General features: G+C 40.8%; 2 protein-coding genes across 3 annotated transcripts in view; both read left to right on the plus strand.

Annotated features, from left to right (window-relative positions):
* The first annotated feature begins 2219 nt into the window (after nt 1–2219).
* On the plus strand, nt 2220–10983 carry NSMCE4A (NSE4 homolog A, SMC5-SMC6 complex component). 2 transcript variants are annotated; one of them, XM_062496332.1, is made up of 11 exons: nt 2220–2674; nt 3840–3920; nt 4456–4586; nt 5565–5713; nt 6054–6153; nt 7392–7482; nt 8000–8094; nt 8857–8905; nt 9559–9647; nt 10202–10293; nt 10804–10983. In XM_062496332.1, the coding sequence occupies exons 1-10, from the start codon at nt 2488–2490 to the stop codon at nt 10283–10285; spliced, it is 1056 nt and encodes a 351-aa protein (XP_062352316.1). In that variant the 5' UTR covers nt 2220–2487; the 3' UTR covers nt 10286–10293; nt 10804–10983. The 2 variants fall into 2 exon arrangements, with proteins under 2 accessions (XP_062352316.1, XP_062352317.1); XM_062496333.1 differs by lacking the exon at nt 10202–10293.
* A 1051-nt stretch (nt 10984–12034) lies between these two features.
* ATE1 (arginyltransferase 1) overlaps nt 12035–23767 on the plus strand; it is a 66356-nt gene continuing 54623 nt past the window's right edge. Inside the window, exons 1-7 of the mRNA XM_062496324.1 lie at nt 12035–12145; nt 12802–12865; nt 13194–13256; nt 13739–13842; nt 14602–14874; nt 17345–17574; nt 19226–19354. Of these exons, the coding sequence (XP_062352308.1) occupies nt 12043–12145; nt 12802–12865; nt 13194–13256; nt 13739–13842; nt 14602–14874; nt 17345–17574; nt 19226–19354 (966 nt within the window). The 5' untranslated portion in view covers nt 12035–12042. The remainder of the gene's footprint in view (nt 12146–12801; nt 12866–13193; nt 13257–13738; nt 13843–14601; nt 14875–17344; nt 17575–19225; nt 19355–23767) is intronic.

The following is a 23767-nucleotide window of genomic DNA, read 5'->3' on the forward strand; positions in this document are numbered from 1 at the left end:
GCAAAAAGGTTTGTGCTTTAAAATCATAAGCAACACTCCTGGGCCACGACTAAAAGATTTCATTTAAAGACAAATCTTTTTCCATTAATGCCTGGGAACATCTGCTAGCAAATAGGGACATTCACACCAGGACGCAAATTTTCAGAACTGGACAAGTGATTAGACTTGATAGTAAATGAAGCAGGGGTAGATCCACATTTTAAGGGCTCCAGATAAGAGCACTGGTGTGCTGGGCAATTCCCAAGCTCAGATGCACTGTGAATCCCTCCTGTGACTCACTGCTCAGCACCATTAAAAAAACACATTATGGCTCTGTATTTGGTGACAATGGAAACTGACTTTTGCTTGCTGAAATACAGTACCTGTATGATCATGGTATAGACAAATTGTACAGTGTTAGGAGTTAGATAAATGCCAGAAACTCTACATTAATTTCTGCACCCTGAGAGGAACAAAAGAGATAATGGTGAAATGTGCACACAGTGACACTCTTCTATGAGATCTGAAATGTTTATTTTAGGATTCCTCTGTGTGAGTCTTCTCACTTCAATGAGAACAAGGTTTTATGAGAACTGAATGAACATCAGACAAAAAATAGTATTGGTGTGCAAAGACAACTGGAAAATCTTGCAGTCAGCTGCACGTAGGACATTTTCTTCACTTACCATTGTCACTGTTGACAGTAACAATTGACAGATGCACAGTAATAGCTAGGAAAGCAGAGATCTGATCATCTGGGCAAGCAGAACTCTCAAAAACAAGTACTGCATTCTTGCAGTATTGCGAATGTTGAGTTCCTATTAAGCATAGCGAGATGACAGTAAAAAACCGTAACTCACATTTGCTAAGCCTGTATTTGCATCCTGCATCCTGATTTTTTACCATGCATCTGTGTCCTGCAGTGTATAATGGCCCCAATCTTCCTTGGATCCTCTCTTGAGCCTTTCTGTGTCACCATCCAAAAGTGAATTACTCATACTGAATTTGCAATGCAAATTTGACAGCAATATAAAAGTCCCACAAAGGATAGAAAATTGTTCTTCAAATATTATTTATTAATGTTCAACTGAAGCATTACATATTTTAAACATATATTTTGAAAGATAACTTGTGCATAGTTGCAGTCTGTAGCCCAACTGAAGTACTGGTTTGAGGAAACAAAAGTAGATCCATGTCTATATACTGAGTCAAGCTGATCTATGAAGGTGTTTAAGACAATACTCCCAAAAATAACTTAAAACTCCCACCACGATGATTAGAGCAACATAATAATTAATCAACAATAAAGGGTTAAGTGTTATGATTTATAGTTTGCAGGGACCAGCAGGACCAGGAGCGTTATCATCCTCCTGTTCTCGACATAGGTGGGGCCACACCTGAAGTGGTGCATTCAGTGTTGGGCCCCTCACAAGCGATCAAAAAAGGACAATTCCAATAAAAAGGACCTTGAGGTGCTGGAGAGATTCCAGAGAACTCTTTTGAGGCAGCTGAGGGCTTTTAGCCTCAATGAGAGGATGCTCAGGGGGTCTCCATCGCTGTTCACATCGCGGACTCAGAGGAGGGCGCGGAGAGCGGGGAGCGGTCCCTGCTGTGCCTGCAGTGAGACCACCAGAGGAACTGGCTTTAAGCTGAGACAGGGGACATCAGATTAGATGTCAGAATCGGGTTTTTCACTGTTCAGGTACTTAGGCAGTAGGAATATGTTCCCAGGGAGGTGGCGGAGTCACCATCCCCGGAGGAGCTGGGTGACGTGGTTTAGGGGTTTACAGTGACACCGCTGGACTGGATCATCTTGAAGGTCGCTTCCAACCCTGACAAGTCCACGATTCTAACTTCGAACCCAAACTATTCTATAGCCCTATAAGTTTTTTCGTTCGCCAGAGCACAGATCCCTCAGCGACTGAGGCACGCATGCATTAGAGGCGCTGGGACAAGCGCAGCACCCCTTTTTGTCTCTCCATTTCCCCCGCTCCCCTCAGGCGCTGGCTGTCCCCACCTCTTCCGTCACGCTCCGCGGCTCTCCGCGCCCGCAGCGCCCTCCCTTGGCGGCGCCGGAGCCGCGCCCTCAGCGGAGCGGCCTGGGCGGCCCCACCCGCGCCGGGCTCCCCGCGCCGCCCGCCGCCGCTCACAGCCCGCGGCTCGGCTGCGAGCGGCTTCCGAGGGAGGAAGTCAATTCTAAAGGAACCCTGAGACAGCGGTAAGCACCTCTGCGGCGGGGCAGAAAGGCCCGGCCCTGCTCGCTGTGGAACAGGCGGCGCAGCCTGCAGAACCGGGGCGGAAAGCGACGCCGATATGGAAGATCACGGTGAGAGTGCGGCGGCTCCACGACCACCGGCGGTGCCCGCGGAGGCATCCACGAAGATCCTCTGAGGCGAAGTGCGCAGGGTAGGGTCGGCGGGTGCATCCCGGGGAGCCCGGCACGCAGCTGAGGCGGGGTCATCCCGGCCGCGTCCAGCAGTTGTGGGTGACGGCGGCCGCGCGCCCGCCATGTCGCGGACTGGCAGCAGCAGCGGGTCCTCGCGGGGCCGCCGTTCGCCACCGCCGCACGCCCAGGAGGACACGGCGGAGGCGGCGGGCGAGAGGTTCCGGCGGCTGAACATCGGCGAGGGCGACGACAGGGAGCACAACAGGATGATCCGCAGCCAGTATCGAGAGCTCATCTCCACCGTGCAGCGTAAGGAGGCAGCGGGGAGAGCGCCGGGGCTGCGGGCGGGGAGGGTCCGGGGCTGGCGGCCGGTCCTGGGCGTGTGAGCCTGGAACTCCCAGGAGCTGTGCGAGCGTTTCTGGCAACTTCGGGCTCCTCGGGCTGCCCGATGCTCTGGGTTTGTAGTTGGATCGAAATTCGACTTCCAGGAAGCATGGGATCGCAAAGTCATGGTTTGGTTGGAAGGGACCTTACGGTTATTCTCGTTCCAACCGTGGCAGGGACACCTTCCGCTCTCCCAGATTGCTCCAAGGTCTGTGCAACCTGGCCTTGGACGCTTCCAGGGATGGGGCAGCCGCAGCTTCTCTGGGCACCCTGTGCCAGGGCCTCACCAGCTTTACAGGGAAGAATTTCTTCCTGATACCTAAACGTACTCTTCTTCAGTGTGAGGCCATTCCCCCTTGTCCTGTGGAAGGCCCCTCCTGCATCCCCTGGGATAGCGAGGTTAAGAGGGATTTAATTGCACTAACACACATGTGGTGCCTGCATTGGTTCAGGGGAACAGTTGACTTTAGACTTGGAGGTGCATTGAAATACTTTTAATTTTGCTTTCGTGGTGTCTGAGCTTTAGTTTGAAACTGCAGTTATCATGTCTGGACCAGAAAGTTCTTTGGCCTTTCAAAAAACGCTCTGTAGTTTTTGACGTCTCTCCAGACAGGTGTGTGAATCCTTCTGCTATGTGCATTTGAGTGAGTTGTGCTGTTTTCCTCAAAAATGTGGCCGTGGTTGTGTGAGTAGCACTGCCATGTTCAGCAACAGGTGGGATTAGCTATTTTGTGAATACTTGATAGATTTATGCAGTTGTTTTACAAAAGGCTGCAGTGCCGTTTATGGGTGATCCAGCCTGCTATAGAAGTGACCAAGCATACATTTTTAGGGTCTGGTTTGTTTCTGTCATGGAAAATCTACTAATTTTCCCAAGTCCAGCCTGTTTTGCCTGGAACTGGTGAGTGATCTCTCCCTTATCTGGACCCATGAGTTTTTTGTTCTATTTTCTATCCTTGGCCCAGTTGAGGAGAGGAATGATGGTGCTTTGGTGGGCACCTGGCCTCCAGTCAGCATCAAACAAGTGCAGTGTTTCTCAGTGCTTCAATGTTTAAGTACTGCAGGATTTCCTTTGTGTCTTTTCCCACAGAAAATCGAGAGGCTATGCTGAATTCAAAAAGCAACAGACTGACAGAAGCTTTGGAAGAAGCCAATAGACTTTTTGATGGAGGTAAAACAAATTCTGTGGTCTTTAACTGATGTTTGGCCAAGCGTGAGGTGATGATGCCTTACAAACAAAAGAGGACTAGAGTGAAGTTGAGGTCCAAGTACTTAACCAGAATTTTTATATAACTTAAAACAGATATGTTAAGTTGCAGGTTGGTTGAGTAAGTTGATGTGAGAAAATAAATGTCATTGCAGTTTATTTGCTCTTAGAAATAACTCCTTACTTTATTTTGATAGACTGGAGCAATGTGTCTCACTAATACACATAAAAGACATCAGTGCAGAGGGGTTCATTTCACTTGGAAAGGTGGAAAATGTTGATAAAAAATGTGTTTGTTGTTCAAGATCATGTGTTACTTTTCCATGGTTTGTCATTCTTTCCTTTTTTGAAACGCAAATATTATTATAAAGATTATGTAAGTGTTTTAGAGGTCATTGCAGTAAAAGGATTTCCAAAGAAGGATAGTCCCTATGCTGAATCTGATAATTATATTTGTGAGAATTTCCTATTAATCACCATAAAATCTTTCCTGTAACAGTTTGCTGTGCACGAGAGGCTGCACTGGATGCCCAGTTTCTTGTTATAGCATCCAATATAGGAAAGGAGAAGGCCAATGAGTTACACTCAGAGATGTCAGCGTTTGACTCAACAGCATTTGCAGAAGACTTGGTGAGTTCCAGGCTCTGAATTTTGACAACATTTCTGCCCCGTGTTTTACAGAACCATAAAGGCCCAGATTGTCAGCCAGTACTGGTAGAATTTAATGCTCTTCCTGTGAATTTCTCTGATAAACTTTCTGGTTACTGTTGTTAATTGTTCTTAAATTACTTATTAAGCACTTGCAATGGGGGAGAATCTGACTTAAAATGCAGACACCTCCCCCATTATTGCTCTGCTACTGCTTTATCATGATTCAGTCAGTTTGTGCTCTTAAGGTCTTCCGCTCTTTTTTCTGTCACTCTTCTGTAGTTTCTCAGTAGCTAAATGGTTTTTTTTATCCTGTCCACTGGTTTTTGTGTTTTTGGATAGAGTTCTTGAGGCCCTGTGTCACTGACATGAAATGGGACTTCGGGACACTTGAATGCTTTCAGACTGGATAGTCTGTCTCTGTACTGTGACTGAGGGGGATGAGTCAGATCAGAACAGCTTTTAAACTGGCTGTTGGCTTTTTTGCTCCTTGAAAATGCTCCCCTATGTTACAGCAGATAACAAGGAATCTTGCTCAAGTCTGTAAAAAACAAAAAGTTGAATTTGAAATTTTTCTGGGTTGGTGTGGACTGGTGAATGCAGGGATAGACCAGATAAGTTCTATGATATTTGAGGGGCTGGGCTTTCTGTGGGTGTGTGGTGCTCAAAAACGGTGAGACATCTGAGCCCTGAAGTGCAATATAAATAATGTTTTGCTACTTCATACATTGCTGAAAATGTGTTGGAATCTAAACAGTTTTGTTTACTTGTGGCTTTCATTGATTGCTGAACACAGGGTGAATTTGAGCATTTGTTTTCTTGGTATCCTCAGGAAAGTCAAAGTTCTTAGGCAGTGGTATTAAATACAAAGTCATCAGGCAAACACTACAATGCAGTGGTTCACCATGAATGTATCTACCTCTGAGTGGTTTTTTATTGCAGCTTTTTTTTGTTTTGTAGCTGACCTTCATGGGTGTAAATCGCACAGAAGTAGAAGACACTGATGACTTTGAGGATGCTCCAGGAGCTTTTTTACCTAGTGATGCCTGGAAGACAATGGGAGAAGAAGCACTCAAGTACTTCAGAAGAGCACCTACTTTTCACTACATGTAAGTTTATTCCTACTTTTCACTACATGTACGTTTTTTCAAGGAAATAGTGTGTAGTGCAGCTCAAGGTAATGGCTTTAACTGATTCTTGTCTTCGATGCCCTGGCTTGAACTGAGTTTAATCTGAAGTCACAGGAGATTGTTGACAAGGTATGAGGCTATCAACATACTGGAACAACTTTTAGGGCTGGTTCTTTGCAGAAATGTCTAAATGTGACAGAGCTTTATCTTTAGTCATCACTTTGCACTTTCTTGAGGAGATCCACTGCTCAGAGTAAAGATTCCTAAGCGTGCAGTGTAAACCAGATTTGCATGTATGTGCTTTTTGTGTTTTGGTTAGGATGGGATCTTTCAAGTCTGAGCCTCCTGTACCAAAGCAACGGATTGAGAGGCAGAAGAAAGCTAGCAGAGGAAAAGCAGAACGGGCAATGCCTGCTCAGGTTTGTAAAGTGTTACCTTTATTAATCATTTGTTCTGGCATAGTTGTTACAAAGCATTCTAAATGTTCTAGTTAGTTTGCTTTGGGTTTTGTAATTATAAACTGTATAGTATTTGTGACATCCCACCCTTAAGGGGAAGGGAGCATCCACAGATGCTTGTGCTGTGCTTATCTCCAGGAGCCACAACAAGGACATTTGTCCCAGAAATGTGCTGCCCAACCATATGGCTCTTTCTGCAGCTATATCCTGTTGTTTCTCACAGTGTGTGCTCACCAGCACTCCTTGGTTGTTATTGCCAACAATCCTTGGTTGTCTCCACAATCATCCAGCTGGACTTGGGAGAGACACAGAGCAGCCCCTTTCCTTCTGAGCTTCTACTAAAGGATTCAGACTCCATTATTATCCTTCTTCATTTGTTTTGTGTGGACTGCAGTATTTTACTGAGTAGAAGGAAATAGGATTTACAGACCAATTTTGTGTTCAGAAATAGAGTTTACAAACTGATTTTTCAAGTTATGAGCTTACTTGTTCTGTTGCCTGTTTCTTTGAAAGGAAACAAGAAACTTCTTTACATTAATGTGGTTTCCATTTTTTCTTCAAAAAGTGTCTAACAGGGTGTGGCATTTACACTGAAATGTGCTTAATGGCAGCAAGCTAATTAGCTCACATAACCTCTGGTTTTTGTGCTGTTTCCTTATTGTTTGTGTCATTCACTGGCAGAAAAGTAAAAGTCTGGGAATACTGAAATAGGCTTACATCTGAAACTGCAAATGTAGTCCATGTTGTTATAGTCCACAGGGAAGCTGAGGCTGTGATAATGCCAGGATATAGAGGCAAATGGTTTATTGTTGCCTTTTAAAAGGCAGCCTACTCCATCCAAATAGTGATAGAAAGGATTTGTTATAGTTTGTACTGGGAAGAAAGAGGAGCTGGAGGATTTGTGAGCTGCTTATCATCTTTATTAAACTCACAGATTGTAGCACTGTGTAGCCCAACTCCTCAGAGCTATTAAGTAATTGTGCACCTGTACACAGGCTCAAAACATACAAGCCATGGCCTTTCAGATTGAGGTTGTAAGGTGGGAATTAAAACCTAAAGCTCTTCAAAGTTGTCTCATGTCTGCACAAGTGTGTTTGTTATGAAAAATGCAACTTTTATGGTACATGTTCAAAAGAGACCCTTTGCATATTCTGGTAATTCAACAATAGTTATTTGAGGTGAGTCTCTCTTTTTCCCAGTTAAAAAAAATGGAGGAGTCCCATCAAGAAGCTACAGAAAAAGAAGTAGAGAGGGTCTTGGGGATACTGCAGACTCATTTTGAAAATGATCGTAAGTATGATTAAATTAAACATTAACTAGAGAAAATGTATATTCTCTGTCTTCTACACTTGGGAGTGGTAAAACTATAGAGATAAAATGAGGTGAATTCTGCAGTTAGAAATCTTTGAATCTCTAGATTTGAAAATTTGAAAATTTCAAAATTTGAATCTCTTTGATTCTCTAGAAATCTGGTGAAGCACATATACCAACGATGTATTTTTTATGAACACTAATCAGCTGCTGTTTGACTGCAAAGTAAATGTAAATCCTCTCTCTTGATTAAAGGCTGCCATTTGTAGATGGCAGTCAAACAGTCAAATATGTGGATCTGTGTGGGGGAAAAGATGGAAGAAAATAATCTACTTTATAGAACATACAAAATTCAGCATTGTAGCTAAATTGACAAATATCCCTTTAGCTTTTGAAAGGTGTACTGGCTCTACTGAGTTTGTGTTTACATCTGTTAGCTCTGTGTATACCACCTGTTTGTTTGGTTGTTTTCACAAAGCCATTTTTGCATCCCCAGCTAACACACCCATTTCCTTCTTTGATTTTGTGATTGATCCGAACTCGTTTGCACGCACTGTGGAAAACGTGTTTCATGTGTCCTTCCTTATCAGGGTAAGGCATGACATCTGCTTGAAATATCACTGTAGGTACTAGAATTACCTAGAAATACTGACCTGTTGTTATTCCAGCTTCAATATTGAAGAATTAGAATTTAAATATGAGGAATACTAATTTGTTTTCTGCAAACAGTCTGTGGTATTTTAGTAATCTAATAGAAAAGGAAAGAGAGTTGGCTGACTTAATTTTTTTGTAGTGCAGTCAATTTACCAACAAAACAGTAGTGATATTCATGCATTCAATATGTTTTTCAAAACAGATTCTAGCTCACATTTTAGATGTATAAGAGTTCCCAGAAAGTTTAGAAGAGTTACTGAGGCTGTAGAAAATTATGTTAGTGCAAGGTTTTCTTTTGAATCCCTGGATTTGCACTTCAAAACTATGCCTGGTTCATCTAATAAGCAAAATTAATTCTGGATAAGATGGAAACTGGCAAGGATATTTTGGCTAAATCAGGTTTCATATTGAAGAGATGTTATTATGAAGGGTTAGCTCAAGTATATTTGAAGAAAAATAATGATTTTAATAAAGAAAACTTTTATAATCCAACAGTTAGACACTGTGCTATATGGGCTGTCTTCTTTATGCATAAATACTGTATTAAATTAGTTTTTCTTTTGTAGTATGCCAATGAAGATTCTTTATCAGGATATGTACTTGTTCATGATTATGTAATAAGTGAAAATACGAAATTTCAGTGCATTATCCTAACTGAAAGCTCTAAGTTATGAAACTTTAAATCCCACTGTTTTTCAGGATGGTCTTGCAAATATAAAGATGGATGAAGATGAATTGCCAATAATAGGTAAAATATAGCTTTAAAATACTGTAATTGTTTGTTTTTTGTAACAACATTACACGTTACACATTCACAAAGGTTTAGGTATATTTTTAACTGGGGATATGCAGTGAATGTAATTGAAGGCATGAAGAGATTTATGAGCAGCTGAAAGGATTGAGTCTTTTCAAATATCAGTGTATGGAAAAAGATCATTATGCTGATTTATAAAAGTGAATTCTATTAATAGGTTATTACCTTCCAAGTTACATTTTTGCTAATAAGTACATGAACATGGTTAGACTTGGGTGAATAAAGGTATTTTTTGGGTCTAAGAACTCTCTTGTCTCAGAGTTGGGAACTGCTGCAGCTTCAAAACAGTTGGAAGGGAAATGCCATTCTTCATATGAGGTTGGCTTTCATTCCCATAGGATATCAGCAGAGTTGGAACTTTGGTGGGATTTTGTAAGGAATTAAATATTTAGGTCGTTCTGAAAAGAGTTCTTAAATTTCTAAGACATGAGGCTAAGGAAGTATCTTAAGCAGTACATGGTACAGGCTGCTGATAGAGACTAACTGGGTGGAACGTGTACGATTGATCTGATTTTTGTGGAGCTTTTGTGTTTCTGATGGCAACTGATTTACAAGTGTAAATCCTGAAAATGCTGTGTTTTGATCAGAGCCTGTAAAACCCAGTGGGGGAGAGGAGGACAGCAGAGCTGGAGCACGGAACCAGGTGGTCTTAAGTCTGGACCGGAAAGAATGGCAGGTACCACAGAGAGCACTTCATACTTTGGATCAATTGTTTTTTATTTAAACCTCTGAGAGCTGTGCTCTTACCTGCTCTGGGGAGGGCACGTGCTCTGTGTACAGTAACTGCATTTGACCTTAAGGAATGCCAGAACAGTCACAGATCTAAGGGATGTTTGTAGCTGCAAGAAAACTTGAGAGTTGGGGCAGCAATTCCATCTTTGATTCCTGAAGCCTGGTCAGTTAAAGTGCTTTTAATCTGTGCACTGACTTGACTGTTTTACACAAGGCCTAGGTAAATATGGAATCTGTTTCTTGCCTTATGTACAATACTTGTCTCTGGAGGAGAAGTTCTCTATGTAATTTCCTCACTGTTTGTAATAAATCTCAGACAAAAAGTAGTTTTGAGCACGCATATGGCTCTTCTCCTTTGTCCCTCACTCAGAATGTGCAGGAGAAATGTAGGAATTTGAAATAGTGCTTTAGTATCAGAAACTTGATTACTTGTTTGGTGGTATTTAATTGAAATAATTCAGCTCTGCTGACTGACACACTGCTGTCATCTCTAACCAGGAGGTCATAGAAACATTTCAGATAAGAGAAGCCATGATTACCCCTCTTTCTCAGAGCACTGAAGAGGAAATAGAGACAGAGTAAATATTCAAGTAAGTTCTTTTAACAAATCAAACTCAGTAAGCTCCTTATACATGTGGAAGAACTTAAGGGAAACTTACGTGTGACTTAAAAATGCAAAACTGTAAGCAAGGTGACTGTGACATCTGGAATTGCTGTGTTCTTGTCCTCTTCATGAAACAAAATGTATTCTAGCCTTGTATGCAATGATTGACTGGGGGAAAAAAAAAACCTTTATTTTTGAGTTTGACAGTCAGTTAAGCAATAAGTTATTTTTGGGACTTTTTATACTTGCAATGAAGTGTTACAAAAAATCATAGCTTAGTTTTTGTTTGGTTTCTTAACTTCCTGACAGCTGATGTTGTTAATAAAATATTCTGAAGAAGGATTTAGAGGGAACCAGGCTGTCTTCCCTTCTGCTTCCATAAAATTCTTCAGTGATAGGACTGAAGTCCTTACTGTCACAGTTGTTTGGTCAATTCCAGATCTTAATGCATATTGTCTTACTATTTTCTCTTTTTTATTTTTCTTTCTTTTCTTAGGTGCCTTAAAGAAAATACTTCAACACATTTGTTTCAACAGTTGTTTTATATGTATATGTTGTAAAATTAAATTTATTTTTTCCGGAACATCTCAATGCTTTATACGAGCTGCTTTGTTTAGAACCATGGAATGGGTTGGGTCAGAAGGGACCTTAAATCCCATCCATTCCCACCCCCTGCCATGGGCAGGGACACCTTCCACTGTCCCAGGCTGCTCCAAGCCCCAATGCCCAACCTGGCCTTGGGTAATTCCAGGGATCCAGGAGCAGCCACAGCTTCTCTGGGCAACATGAGGAATTTTATACTTGTCAGGGAGTTATTTATATATTAGGGCTCAGTTTGCCAATTCGTATAAAGTTTACTAGCACTCATGAAAAAGGTAAAAGTGAAACACTGTGTCCCTTCTTTCCTCCCTTGTCTCTCCCCAGCATTAGTGAGCGGAATTCACGTGGTTAAACATCCCTGCTGGGATAACCTTGCTATCCTACGGGATTTTGGGTGCTGCAGGAGAATTGATACTGCCCTGCTCGTTTTGCTGTTCTGGAAATAAAGGTTTGAGTTTGGAAATTCTGTCTCAATTACACATAGCAGTTCCTCCTTCCTTTATTCCAAACTCCTCCCGTATTTGTTTGGTAACTTGGGCACTAGGCAGGCTCCATGCGGCCACAACAGTATTTTATTAACAGTACATGAAGTCTTGTTCCGCTGTGGAAGAGCTCAGGCTTTCTTCCATCCTTTTATCCTGTAGCCGCCGGGGTGTACACAGGCATCCATCCCCCCGGAAGGCTTGTGAGAGCGTGTGTGTGGGGTGAGCAGCTGGGCAGGCCGTGCGGCTGTGCGGGGACACGGAGCGACGAGCGGCAGGAGCGGCGGCGCCGTTTCATCGCCGATCCACCCGCGGGGGAGGCCGGGCCGGGCGGGGGCGCAGCAGGGCAGCCGGCGCCATGCCCGCTACCGTGCTGGAGTACAAGGGGTGGAAAGAGGGCTACGGCTGCGGCTACTGCGGCTCGGCGCGGGGCAAGGTGTCCGCGGGTGAGCCGGGCCGGGGCCGGGGCCGGGGCCGGGCCGGGTCGCGGGGGCGGAGGGGAGCAGGGAAACTCCTCCGTTGGCGCCGGCGCTGCCCGCGCGGAACATGGCGGCACCGCCGCTTCCTGTGCGCGCCGCCCGCGCGCCGCCCGCAGCAAAGATGGCTTCCGGGCGGCCCGGGGCGCTGACCTGAGGCGGGCGGGCACCGCGGGGATGGCGGCGGGCGGCGGCTCCCCGAGCATCGTCGAGTTCTTCGGCGGGGAGGATGGCTACCGCTGCGGCTACTGCAGGAGCGACACCGGGAACGTGTCGCACGGTGCGGGCGGGGCGGGCTGCGAGCGGGGCCGGCCGAGAAGCGGCGGCCGCGGGCGCGGGGCCGGGGAGGGCGGCGGGGACGGCTCGGCTCGGCTCGGCTCGGCACCGTCCGCCCCGCCGGGAGCTCGGAACGGCTCCTGGGGCACGGTGCTCCCCAATGAGCGTGACAGAACTAAGCAACAGTTTTGTGTTGTTTTCCTTCTGTTATATTTCTGGGGAGGTGGGAGGTGCAGAGGGGAACTTAGCGCTGGCATGGTCGGAGAAATATGGTTGATTGCATCTCAAGGTTTGTGTTGGGCTTAGAGTTTTTGTGCTTAATGTGGTTATTGAAATCAGTGCTTATGATATTTAAGAATATGTCGAATCCTTGAAAGACATCTGTGCAGAAGTTGCCGTTAGCTACTCGGATTTGCAGTGACCACAGAAAATTAAATTAAATTAAATCCCATCCATTCCCAGCCCTGCCATGGCAGGGACACCTCCCACTGTCCCAGGTGCTCCATCCCCAGTGTCCAACCTGGCCTTGGGCACTGCCAGGGATCCAGGGGATCCACAGCTGCTCTGGGAATTCCACCCTGTGCCAGGGCCTGCCCACCCTCACAGCCAGGAATTCCCAGTTCCCAACATCCCATCCATCCCTGCCATTCTTTATTTCAGGTATGTGGGCACATTCGATGACAGTTCAAGATTATCAGGATCTCATAGACCGAGGATGGCGAAGGTACATTCAAAAAGAAAGCACAAAACCATGTTGTCATTTGAGATAAATGTTATAATCCACGTTTAAAATTTACATCTGTAGAAGCACTTACATATCCGTGAGTAATTGAACTATTTGTCTAGTGCTCTGTGACCTTTTGTAACGTGACACTGTCAAACAGGAAATATTCCGTGATTTTAGAAGGATGATATGGTCAGCAAAGAACTGAAGAACTTTCTCTTTTGTTACTCATAATGAAATGCTTTGATGTGATTTTAATTAAAACGCTTCTTCATTTATTTTGGAGTATAAATAACAACAAAAAAATGCTATTTATTACTCTTTTCAGAAGTGGAAAATATGTCTACAAACCTATAATGAATGAAACATGTTGTCCTCAATACACAATAAGGTAAGAAACTCAAAATACACTTTTGTAAGGGATTTGACCACTTCAATTAAATTCCAGTGTCTGTCTTTACTGCTTTATATTCATCACACTTGAGATGTTTAATGATACTTTCAACAATTAATATATGCTCTTGGGTTTGTGCATAGGGACATCAGCAGCTCTGGGATATTTTCCTGTAAGGAACCTTGTCTCTAACCTACAAATACTGCTTTAGCCCAAAGAAGAGAGGCCTACACTTGTATTTTACCAATTCTAGACATACACTTAAAAAACATACCATAAGGACAGATATTATTCAGTAGAAGATAACATAACTTCATTATCTCAAAGGCATTGATAAAACATTTAAACACTCAGTATAAGGAAACTTAATAAATAAAAAGAAATTATAATGTAATTTTTATAAGTGGTTCCTTAACCTTTTATTCCTGAAGAAATCTTTCACAAAATAAATGCTCTTTTTTTTTTCTTCCCTTTTTTAGGTGCCGGGCTTTGTGTTTTCAGGCCTCCAAGTCCCACAAGAAGGTTCTGAAGAAAATGCTGAAATTTCTTTCCAAAGGAGATGTTTCCAAAGTAACGAGTGAAGGTAAGTAACTGTGAGTGATTGAAAACCAATACTGGTGTGTGGAAGGAGGATTTAAATACCTGCTGGAGTGGTCAAATGGCAAATGGGCTTTGAATTCTGTGTGTAGACCCCTGGCTGGGCTGTGTCCTGAGCACTTCAGTAGCCCAGAAGGCAAATTGTTCAGGTGGCTTGGGTTGTTGAAGAAAATATTTCCTTACTTTTTCCATAGACTAGCTTATTTTCCTGGGCATGTCCTGACTTTCTAGCTGGCTGCTTTAGAGAATTAGATGCTGTTTTTACTTCTATCATAGAACTGATTATCTGGAAAGGACTAACTAGAGCAGCTGGTGGCAGAGAAAAGGAAGAGCAAACAAAGAGGGTTTTTCCAGGTGATTGAACAGTCACCTTCCATTTATCCAGCACCAAACCCAGCAATTCTTCATGGTGGTGAAACTTGCATTCGTTCTGAATCATAATCTGCCTCTTGTGTGTGTGGTATGCTAGGTTTGTTTTTTGTTGTTTGTTTGAAGTTATGGCTTGAAATAGTTGACTGTCCAAATTTAGTGGAGAAAATAAAATTGTTCTCATAGATGAGTTGGTATTGTAATTCAGGGTGATAAAGTTTGTTTTCAGACTGTTGCAGCAGTTGGAATCTATTGGAAATCTATTGGAAAACACCTGTAAAATTGGAAGGTAGTTCAGTTCATGTTAATTTGAATTGTGGAAAGTGTGAGCTGTGGTTGTACAGAGAAAACTCATGAACTTTTTAATTATTGACAGACGAGCCAATGGATTCCCATATAGACAATGTGGCCACGTGTGATTTTCCATACAAAAGTGAGTCTCAGGTCAGTCAGTCTGAACTGACTCCCTTGGCTGTGGATCAAGCTGAGAGGGTGGAGAATGAAGATAAGGACTCAGGAGACACAAAGGAAGAGGGGATTGTGCAGAAGGTGGAATCAGATTCTGTTCAGATCTGTACAGACAAAGACACACCAGTCCCTGCAGAACCATCACACTCAGCTAAAGCTGCTCATGCACCACCTAAGCCAGGTAATTTCTGGTAATAATTGGAATATGCTGTCATCATTTCACATCTTCTTGAAATCCCTTCTTTTTAGCTTGCTTAATAAAACTCCTCCCAATTTAAGGAATTAGTGTGTAAAAATTGAGAGGTGCTGAGTGTTACTTGTAATATTGTAATTTATACCGCATTATATTAAGAAGTTATGTTAATCTTCTTATCCTCACCTTAAGTAAGACTGAATCTCTAGGATCTGAAACTAAACAGGGGAGATTCAGATTTGAAATTTTTTATGATGAGGGTGGGGAGGCCCAATCCCTGAAGTGTCCAAGGCCAGGTTGGATGGGGCTTGGAGCACCCTGGGACAATGGAAGGTGTCCTTGTAAAGGTCTCTTCCAGCCCAAACCATTCTGTCACTCAATGGCTGCCTTCTCTTGGGAAGTGGGGGGGGATTTCTGTAAAGAAGATGCTAAGGGGTAGGTGGATTATTGCCAAAATAATTTATTTAAGGTAGAATTGCTGACAGACACTTTGTGGTCCAGAGGCTACAGGTAAGGCAGCCTTGTCTTACAGATCATGTTTCCCATTTTGTTCTGGCAAAATAAAGGGAATTTGTGGTTTACTGGTACATGGTAGGGAAAATCCTACTGAAAACTTGTGGCTTTAGAGTTTCTACCTATGTTGGGACACCCTGCTAAGTCCTGATTTCATTCATCTGTTGCATGTTGTGCCAGTATTTAGGAGAGCAAAGTACTTTTTTCTCTTTCTGTAGCATGGCTGATTTCAAGTGAAATAATGTTTTTTTCCTGAATAACCACTCATTCCTATTGGATCTGATTTTTACCAGCTTAATGAGCAACTTTTGCATTTAAATAAAAGGCAAATTTTCAGAAATGTTTGATCGGAGAATCAGTAGTGTTGCATGGAAATATTACAGATTTTTTAAAACTGTATTTTATATTTTGATCTTATACAAACCTTTACAGCCCTTATATCGTTTATTGTTTATATGACTTTCATTTTGCAAATTTTCAAACCTCTCTGGTTTTAAATAATGCCTTAAAAACTTTGTCTTATGTAAACTTAGTATTGGAAAGAAATGAAGTGGCTGTTGACAGCAGATGGCAGACTTGGGTAAAGAATAGGAATGTAAGAACCTGGCAGTGCTTTGGAAAAGGTGAGGTAAGGTCTTCAGTTAGGTTAAGAGTAGCTTTGGGTCAAAATTAAAGCACTGGAAATGCAACATTGTAACAAAGTAACATTGTAATGCAGTTCAGAAAAAAAAAAGGTTTAAGTTTACAGGGCAGAAATATTCATTACTGTGCCTCTGTCTGGTGTTTTTAAAGATAGAAGTGAATAATAAGTGCATCAGAAAGCTTATTTATTTATTTTTTTTTTTTAATGCTAGCTAGTGTCACAGGTCAAATTTAGTTTAAAATTTTCCAGATAGAAAGATGTTTAGTTTTCATCTCGGAAAATGCAGACTTAGTCAGTAATAGGATTGTTTAATTGCATTTTTATTCCTTTATAAACAAAACAGGTCATTGTCCTCTAGGAATAATGGTCTGTTTCTGCACAGTTTCAGATAGAAGAGAAGGTTTGCTTATATCTGTGTAGGCACAGTCACTGCTTTAAGAAGTTTTTCTTGCTAATTTACAGCTTACAGAAGATAGGAGACAAAAAACAGATCCCCATACAGATGAAGTACTATTCTTCAGATATATCATGAGAGTTTTAAATAAACTCTTCCTTTGACTTGTTTGCTTGAGGACAGGTCACACAGTGTCTGTAATTTCCTCATGGCTTTGGATTTGTGTTGGTTTACAACTTGCAGTTCTTGTATTAGTAAGAAACAAATGGATCAAGATGGGAAATAATGCATAGGTTTGACTTCTGTTTTTAGCAAATATAATTTCACAAATAGAATTCTATAAATGTTCGATCTGTTAAAGGTAGAGGTAAACTGCAAAAAGTGAATTTATTAATTAAAACAGACAATCTGAAGATGATTTTAAGCAAAGATGCAAACTTCTGTGATCTTTTGCTCTTCCATTACATGACCATAGTAGCATTGACAGCATTTCCATATCCTGCCTATGGATTCCAGGTGAGAAAAAGTAAATGCCTTGTTTTGGGGTGTGTGTCTTTACAGGAGTCTGAGGTATAGCCACATGGGCTTTGAATGCAGATGGCAAATCCTCTGTGATTTGGTGGTGGTGTTTTTGGCCTTCAGTATTTCAGGTTTTTAAATACACCCTTGGCTTTGGGGTGAAATGGTCAAGGTGATTGCAGATTAGAGTGCTGCAGTAAATAGCTGTGGAAGAATCACTGCATTAGCTGGCATCAGGTGGTGGTGGCTGTAAATGGGAAAGGCCATGCTGAGTTCAGACCACAGTCTGCAGTAAATGGTGATTTGAGCCATTTCTTTGCAGTGAGGAGGTGAGAGCTGCTGGCCTGGTGTCAGATGTGGTGTTTAACTCTTTGCCTGTGCCCTTGTAGGGAAAGGGGCTGATCTGAGCAAGCCCCTGTGTCGGAAAGCAAAGGACATAAGGAAAGAGAGAAAACTACAGAAACTCCTGCAGAACCAGATGGGCACAGTGGAAGGCTCTCAACTTCAAGGAGATCAAGCTTTCCTCTTGCAGAACTCTAAATCTAAAACAAACCAGCCTAAAAACCTTGAAGACTTTGTTTTTGTCCCTCTGCCTGATGATGCACAGCACAAATTAGAGGTAATGTCTCGTTCACTGTTGTTGGAGGCAGATAAAGGAAAGGTCTAGTTAAGGAGTTTTTCAAAAGCTTAGGTCTGTATATATGGCTTTAGAATGATTGTGGCTTAAATCTTGAAATATGTGTGGTACTGAATGATGTATATTTATATATAAATATAAATTTATATAATGTAAAATATAAATATATAAATATATATTTATAAATAACTAAATGTATAATAACTATATATATATGCATCATAGGGGGGGGTGTGTATATATATATAATATTTATATAAGTTGCACACCTATGGTGCAGCTGTGCTCTTTTTAACCACAGGAGGGTACTCTTGCACTGCAGTCAGTCCTAGCAGAGGCCAGTTCAGTACTAAAATAACTTGCAAGTTAATTTCATACAGTGTTACTTGAAAATGAAAGGCTTTGAATTAACTGAGTGTTAAATAAAGAGAGAAATTCACTATTTAGGTCTGCAGTATATAAATACTTAAACGGTCTAAGCTAATGAAACTTGCCAAGGTAGCAGGAGCTTGATGAAATTCATCAGATAACAAGATAGTAGCTCTTTACACACATCATTGGTACGTGTTGATGTCTCTGAAAGCTGTAAAAATGAGAGTAAAAAAGTTTGTTTAATACACTGGTTAATGCCAGTACATCTTCTAGAGACAATAATCTGGAAGACTTTTGGACTTTCTAACATTTGATAATCATAAAGCCATTTTTCTTGTTATTTTCTCAGTAAGATGGAAAACTAACTGAATGTTTTCCTGAATATTTTCAGTGCTGGTACTGGAAATGAAAATATTTGCTGCCAAAATTGATCCATCTCCCTAACTCCTTCACATTTCCTGAGGAACTGTGTAACAGAAGCATGATGGCTTTGTCTGAGCATCTTCATTTAGAAGATGCAGGGAGAATTAGAAGGATTAAAAAAAAATTTACTCCTTGTGAAAATGTCACCATTCTGAAAGTTACGTAGTTTTTGAAATTAATATGATCTTAAATACTCTTCAAAAGACATGCACTGCTACCTATATGCATTCTTTTGCTTAGGGAGCAATCATTTTTACTAAGAAGAATGTTTAAATTATAGATTTTTAAAAAATTATTTTTGTATGTCTAATGGTGATGGTGTAAAGAGTTATGATTAACTCATAATTGAGTGTGGAAACTCTTCATCTTCCTCTTTCAGTTTGAAAAATACCTGGAAATCCCCTTGGGATTATTGCCCTAAAAACACGGTTTTTGGATGAAGAGTAGAGATTTGAGTCTTCCAAGCCTTTCAAGTATTTTTCAGTGTAGTGTGAGACTATGAGGGAATATTTAAGGAGCACGAAAATCTCTTTAAAATGATGATCTGCATACCATTTGTTGGTATTATTTCCTGAAAATTCTGTAGCTCTTCTCTATTAGTTTATTTTAGTTAATTTGCAGTTTGTAAAACTTCTATGCCATTCAGTGTAAATATGAAAGCCTCCAGTAGCATAAATTGAGCTGGATAATTAGAAGACTATTGGCTAATAGTAATTAATTTGTGATGGCCCTTGTGCAGGAGGGTAACATTTCTCTCTGTTGTGATGTTTGTGTTATGTGTAAATGTACAGTTGTTGCATGATATTTTAATAATAAATGTGTTTAACTTCTTCTGAAGGTGAGGGTGGTGAGATCATCTCCACCAAGTTCACAGTTCAAAGCCACATTTCAGGAGTCTTACCAGGTCTATAAACGTTACCAGATGGTTATTCACAAGGACCCACCTGATAAACCAACCATAAATCAGGTCAGAAGGCCAAATTTAATTTTATGTAAAGCTTCCTCTCCATTTCATGTGTCCTGTTTCTAGGAGAAACAAATGTGGATTTTATATCCATTGTGTATTCAGGAGCTTGTAAAATAATGTACCTAATAAAATCAATATCCTGGAAGTGCAAATTCTTGATACCTCTTTGTGGGTGCCACAAATACTGGGTTTTAGCTGCAGGCAGAAAAGTTCTGGGTGCTACAAGAGGATGTTTTTGGGTAAGAAATGGAGAGGGTGAAGCTCTTGGAGGTAGAGATGGGCCTTAGAAATACAAATCTCAAAAACTAAATCCAGCTGGACACTCAGCCTGCTCTCCTAGGCTTTGCTTTGAATGTTTCCATAAGGATACAATAATCAGGGGCAACATGTGAGCAAAAGTTTATCACACACACAAATTTTTGGCTTAAGGTTCACCAGAGTGAGAGGATTCTCTTCAGTTTCAGTTTAAGCCTTTAAAAGGTAACCTGTGCACTCCATCTGAATTTACACACTCTTGCTGCTTCTGCAATGAATAGGTGGAGTGTAAAGAGTGAACTGTCAGATGTGTTGTATCTCTATTCTGTAAGGAAAAAAAATATCATGAGTTTGGAGAAATAGCATGTATACCTAGCAAGAACAAGTAATTGTTGAACCAGAGCAATCAATGAGCAATGTGCCATTAAAAAGAAAACATTTTAAGAAGTCCTTGAGACTGTGCAATAAATCTAAACTTTGTCGTTGGTTTGTTAGATATCAGTAAAAGTAGGAAGCTGTCTTATTATTATATTTAAGATAGAAAACTGACCTCAGAGGCTTTGAAGTGGATAGGAGGAGATCTTTCACTAGCCTGACCTTCAGAAGCAGATTATCTGATGATATGCACTCAAAACAGAATGCTTGTATTTCCCTTGCTCTGAAGGTGAGGTTAGTACCTGTCTCCTTTGAGGACCCCCAGTTCAAATCATCCTTCAACCAATCTGCCACTTTATTTGCCAAGTATCAGATGTCTGTACACAAGGACACACCTTCTGACTGTGGGGAGAATGAGGTACAGTTCACTGCATGCACCTTTCTCAAAACAGCTTCTTCAAGTGCACAGCTAAATGGTGTCTCTTAGAGCTGATCTAAATATTAAGTTATTGAAATTGCCATTGCTGAGTTTTTTTGGTGGTGAAATCGTCTGCTGCCTTAAAGTTCTTGGGTACCTTTTTTATGTTTCAACATAATTTTTTGTGTTCTTGCTTTATGTAACAGGTGAAGGTTTAAAAAAATCTCAATTTTATTCCCATTCCATTGCTAAGCACACTGCTCAACTGGAACTCATCTTTACAGTAGGAATAATGCAAGAATATCTCACCAGCTGATCCTCTGAGGCTTGAGAGAATATGTTGCATATGGATAAACCCTGCTCTTAAAAGGATGTTTACAGAGGATAATCCTAATCTAATTAATTAAAAGTAATTAAAAACACTCGTGGGGTTCTGAACAAGCAGCAGTTCTCCATTTCTCTGGCAGGTGGCACAACCTCCTCATTGGCAGAATTAATGAAAAAGCCACCTCAGCTCTGTCATTTCCATCTACTGCAGATGTGCAGCTCTGTTATTGGTCAGCTAGTCAGGATTTTCTGTTCCTGAGAATGAACTACCTGCAGAAGGGCAACCTTGTAAACTGGGGCTGTTTTCCAGTTAGAATTGTAAAACCACATCATAATTTTTGGCTTTAGTTCAGAAGAGTGTAAGGAGAGCTTTTTGTTTTGTTTTTTTTTTTTTTTTGTGAGATGTCTGTAACACTACTCTGGGAAGTCATAAAATCCATTTCACTTTGTTTAGTAAAATAATAGGTCTCATAACAATAAGTAGTAGTCTCTGCTCTTTTTATAATTGCTGGCATAAGGGGGTTTAATTAAAATAATGTAAAAATTGGAGGCATGCCAAGAGAGACTGAGCTATTTACTAGATTGGTACCAAGCATTACCTGGTCAAATTAGAAACTTGATTTTTCTGCTGTGATGGATGTATTTCAGCATAGAAAGATGTGCTGGGGACAGTCAGGTTTCCACCACCTGAAGGTGTAAAGGCTGTCCTGGGAATTGCTGTTGAATAGGAAGGAGATGGATTTCTGTTCACTGCTAATAGTGTAATAGATTTTTTATCCTTTTTTTCCTTATTACTTGCCACAGGGGTTTCCCTTCTGTGCTTTTATCTCCCCTCTTTGGCCTCATGTTTGTGCAGGCTTAGATAATTCCAGGGGAAACATAAAACCTTCTCTGAATATCTGATGCTGATGGGTTTGAATTTAGGTTCTTTTTCATCCTTGATAAATCATATTTTGTGTCCATGAGACTGCCTTGCCAAGAAGCTTTTTTATTCACAATTAGGAACTAACGCTCTCACTTTAATCAACATTTTGTATTTCATCTCTGCAGGAAATAAACTGAAGAATGTTTTCAAAAAATGTGTTTTCATGTAGTTTAGAAGCCTTTTTTTAATACTGAATTTGTATGGGAAGAGAATTATCTGAGTCACTTTTAAGGTACCAAGGGTAAAACTGATCCAAATTATTGAGCAGAAGGGTGGAAAATGCTACTTCTAAGACCTCAGAACTTCTTCTTCTTTTTCAGAATTTTTAATATATCATACAGACATTATGGAACCAATGAGTTTTTTAAGCAAAGGGAATAAAATTCTGCCCTATACACTTTTTGTCAGGGTAGTAAGAAGTCTGCTTTGCACTTTAAACTGGCAATTATCCAGGATTTTTTCACTTGTAATTTGTGCAAACTACTCTGTGAGGTTGTTGAAGTTTTTTTTCAGGGAGGGTCCTGCACATTTTTATGTTCAGAAAGTTTCTAGCTTGGGAAGAGTTGTGACTTTTATATTTGGCTGAACACTACATATTTAGAAACCTGCCTATATTTAAATTTAGAATCCAACAAAGATTGTTATGGGACATGTTAACACTTTTGGGAATATATTCTCAGATTGTGTTGGCATTACAGTATACTATCTGTTGCTAGGCTAGTTTAATATTAACCTTATTATATTAAAAGGTAATTCTAAGAATCAGTGTAGAATTTTGGTGGTTATTTGAGAAAAACACTAATGGGAAAACCTTCAAGAATGTTCACAATAGTAACAAAAAGTATGTGAACAATGAAGTTGATTATTGCTCAGTGAGTGTGGAGAAGGCCTTTTTGCACCTCAGTAATGTAAATACAGCTTTCCATCAGGAGTTCATGTGAGAAGGGAGAGCAGAGGATTTTCAGGGCAGAATTGTGGAATTGAAGTTCTGGGCACTTTCTGGTTAATGCCAGTTTAGAATCAGTGATGATTGGGGGTTTTTTTGTGCCCTTTATGATGCTGAGTTGTTTTAAATTTTGCCTTTTGCTCCTTTCCTTCTTCTGCTGAAGACCACACAGCACTAATTACAGGTGTGTTCATTAAAATAATTGGAGATTTTGCTGGGGAGAATCCTGCAGCACATTTTGGTGATGCAGAACTGATTCCTGAGTGAGGCAGTGACTTCTGTTTGTTTTAATAAAAGGCAAAGTGGAATTCATTGTGAAATCAGCTTTTCCCAAGTTCCAGGTTTGTGATGAAACTTTCCTTTCAGTGGAAGCATCCCCACAATCTTCTGTTCCCCTTTCACTGGCAAGGAGAGGATTGGGTAAGGTAGAGATACATTCTCTCTCTGCCAAATATGTTACTATTCTACTGAAGTATTTCCTTGCTCTTGGAATTAAAACCAATGTAGCTTGCAAGAGAAAAAAAAATCAAATTGGTTTTTATCTTGGTATAAATGCCACAACTGTTTTTTGCATAGTCTTTTAAAATATTCATTATGCTTCTTTTTTTCTTTTTTTTTTAGTTTATCTGGTATAAGTTGAATTTACCCTGGAAATCCTCTCATTCCTCTCAAAAACTTTTGATCACTTACTGACCTGTTTTTTTCTGTGCTTTGGATTGGAGTAAATTCCTGATATTACACAAACTTGTTAGCACTTAAGAATGTTTATGTCAGCATGTTTGTATTGTATGGAATTGGTGTCCTAAGGAAAAACTTAGCAGACTATTTTCTTATTGAAGGTTACTTTATAATACTTGATCTTAAATAGTGCTGAGGAAGAATTGATTTTTCAGTTTTCCTCTGTGGGAGCACAAAACTTTATTAAGCTACTGTGTAAATGTATGGGCATCCACTGTTTGAGGAACATCTGTATTGTTGGTATAGTTGTTGGGAAAAATGAGATGAATTAGCTGGAACCTGAACAGAATGTGAAGTTAAAATATGATGAGCTAAGAAAGAGTTAAGATAAAATAATGGAAAATAGGGAGATAGGTGTATCCCTGCCTGTTGGAGGAGTTTATCCAAGGCTGCTCTTGAATTAGCCAAGTTCCTGAGCTGCTCATTTTT

This window comes from Cinclus cinclus, chromosome 7, assembly GCF_963662255.1.
Source record: "Cinclus cinclus chromosome 7, bCinCin1.1, whole genome shotgun sequence".
NCBI classification, from domain to species: Eukaryota; Metazoa; Chordata; class Aves; order Passeriformes; family Cinclidae; genus Cinclus; species Cinclus cinclus.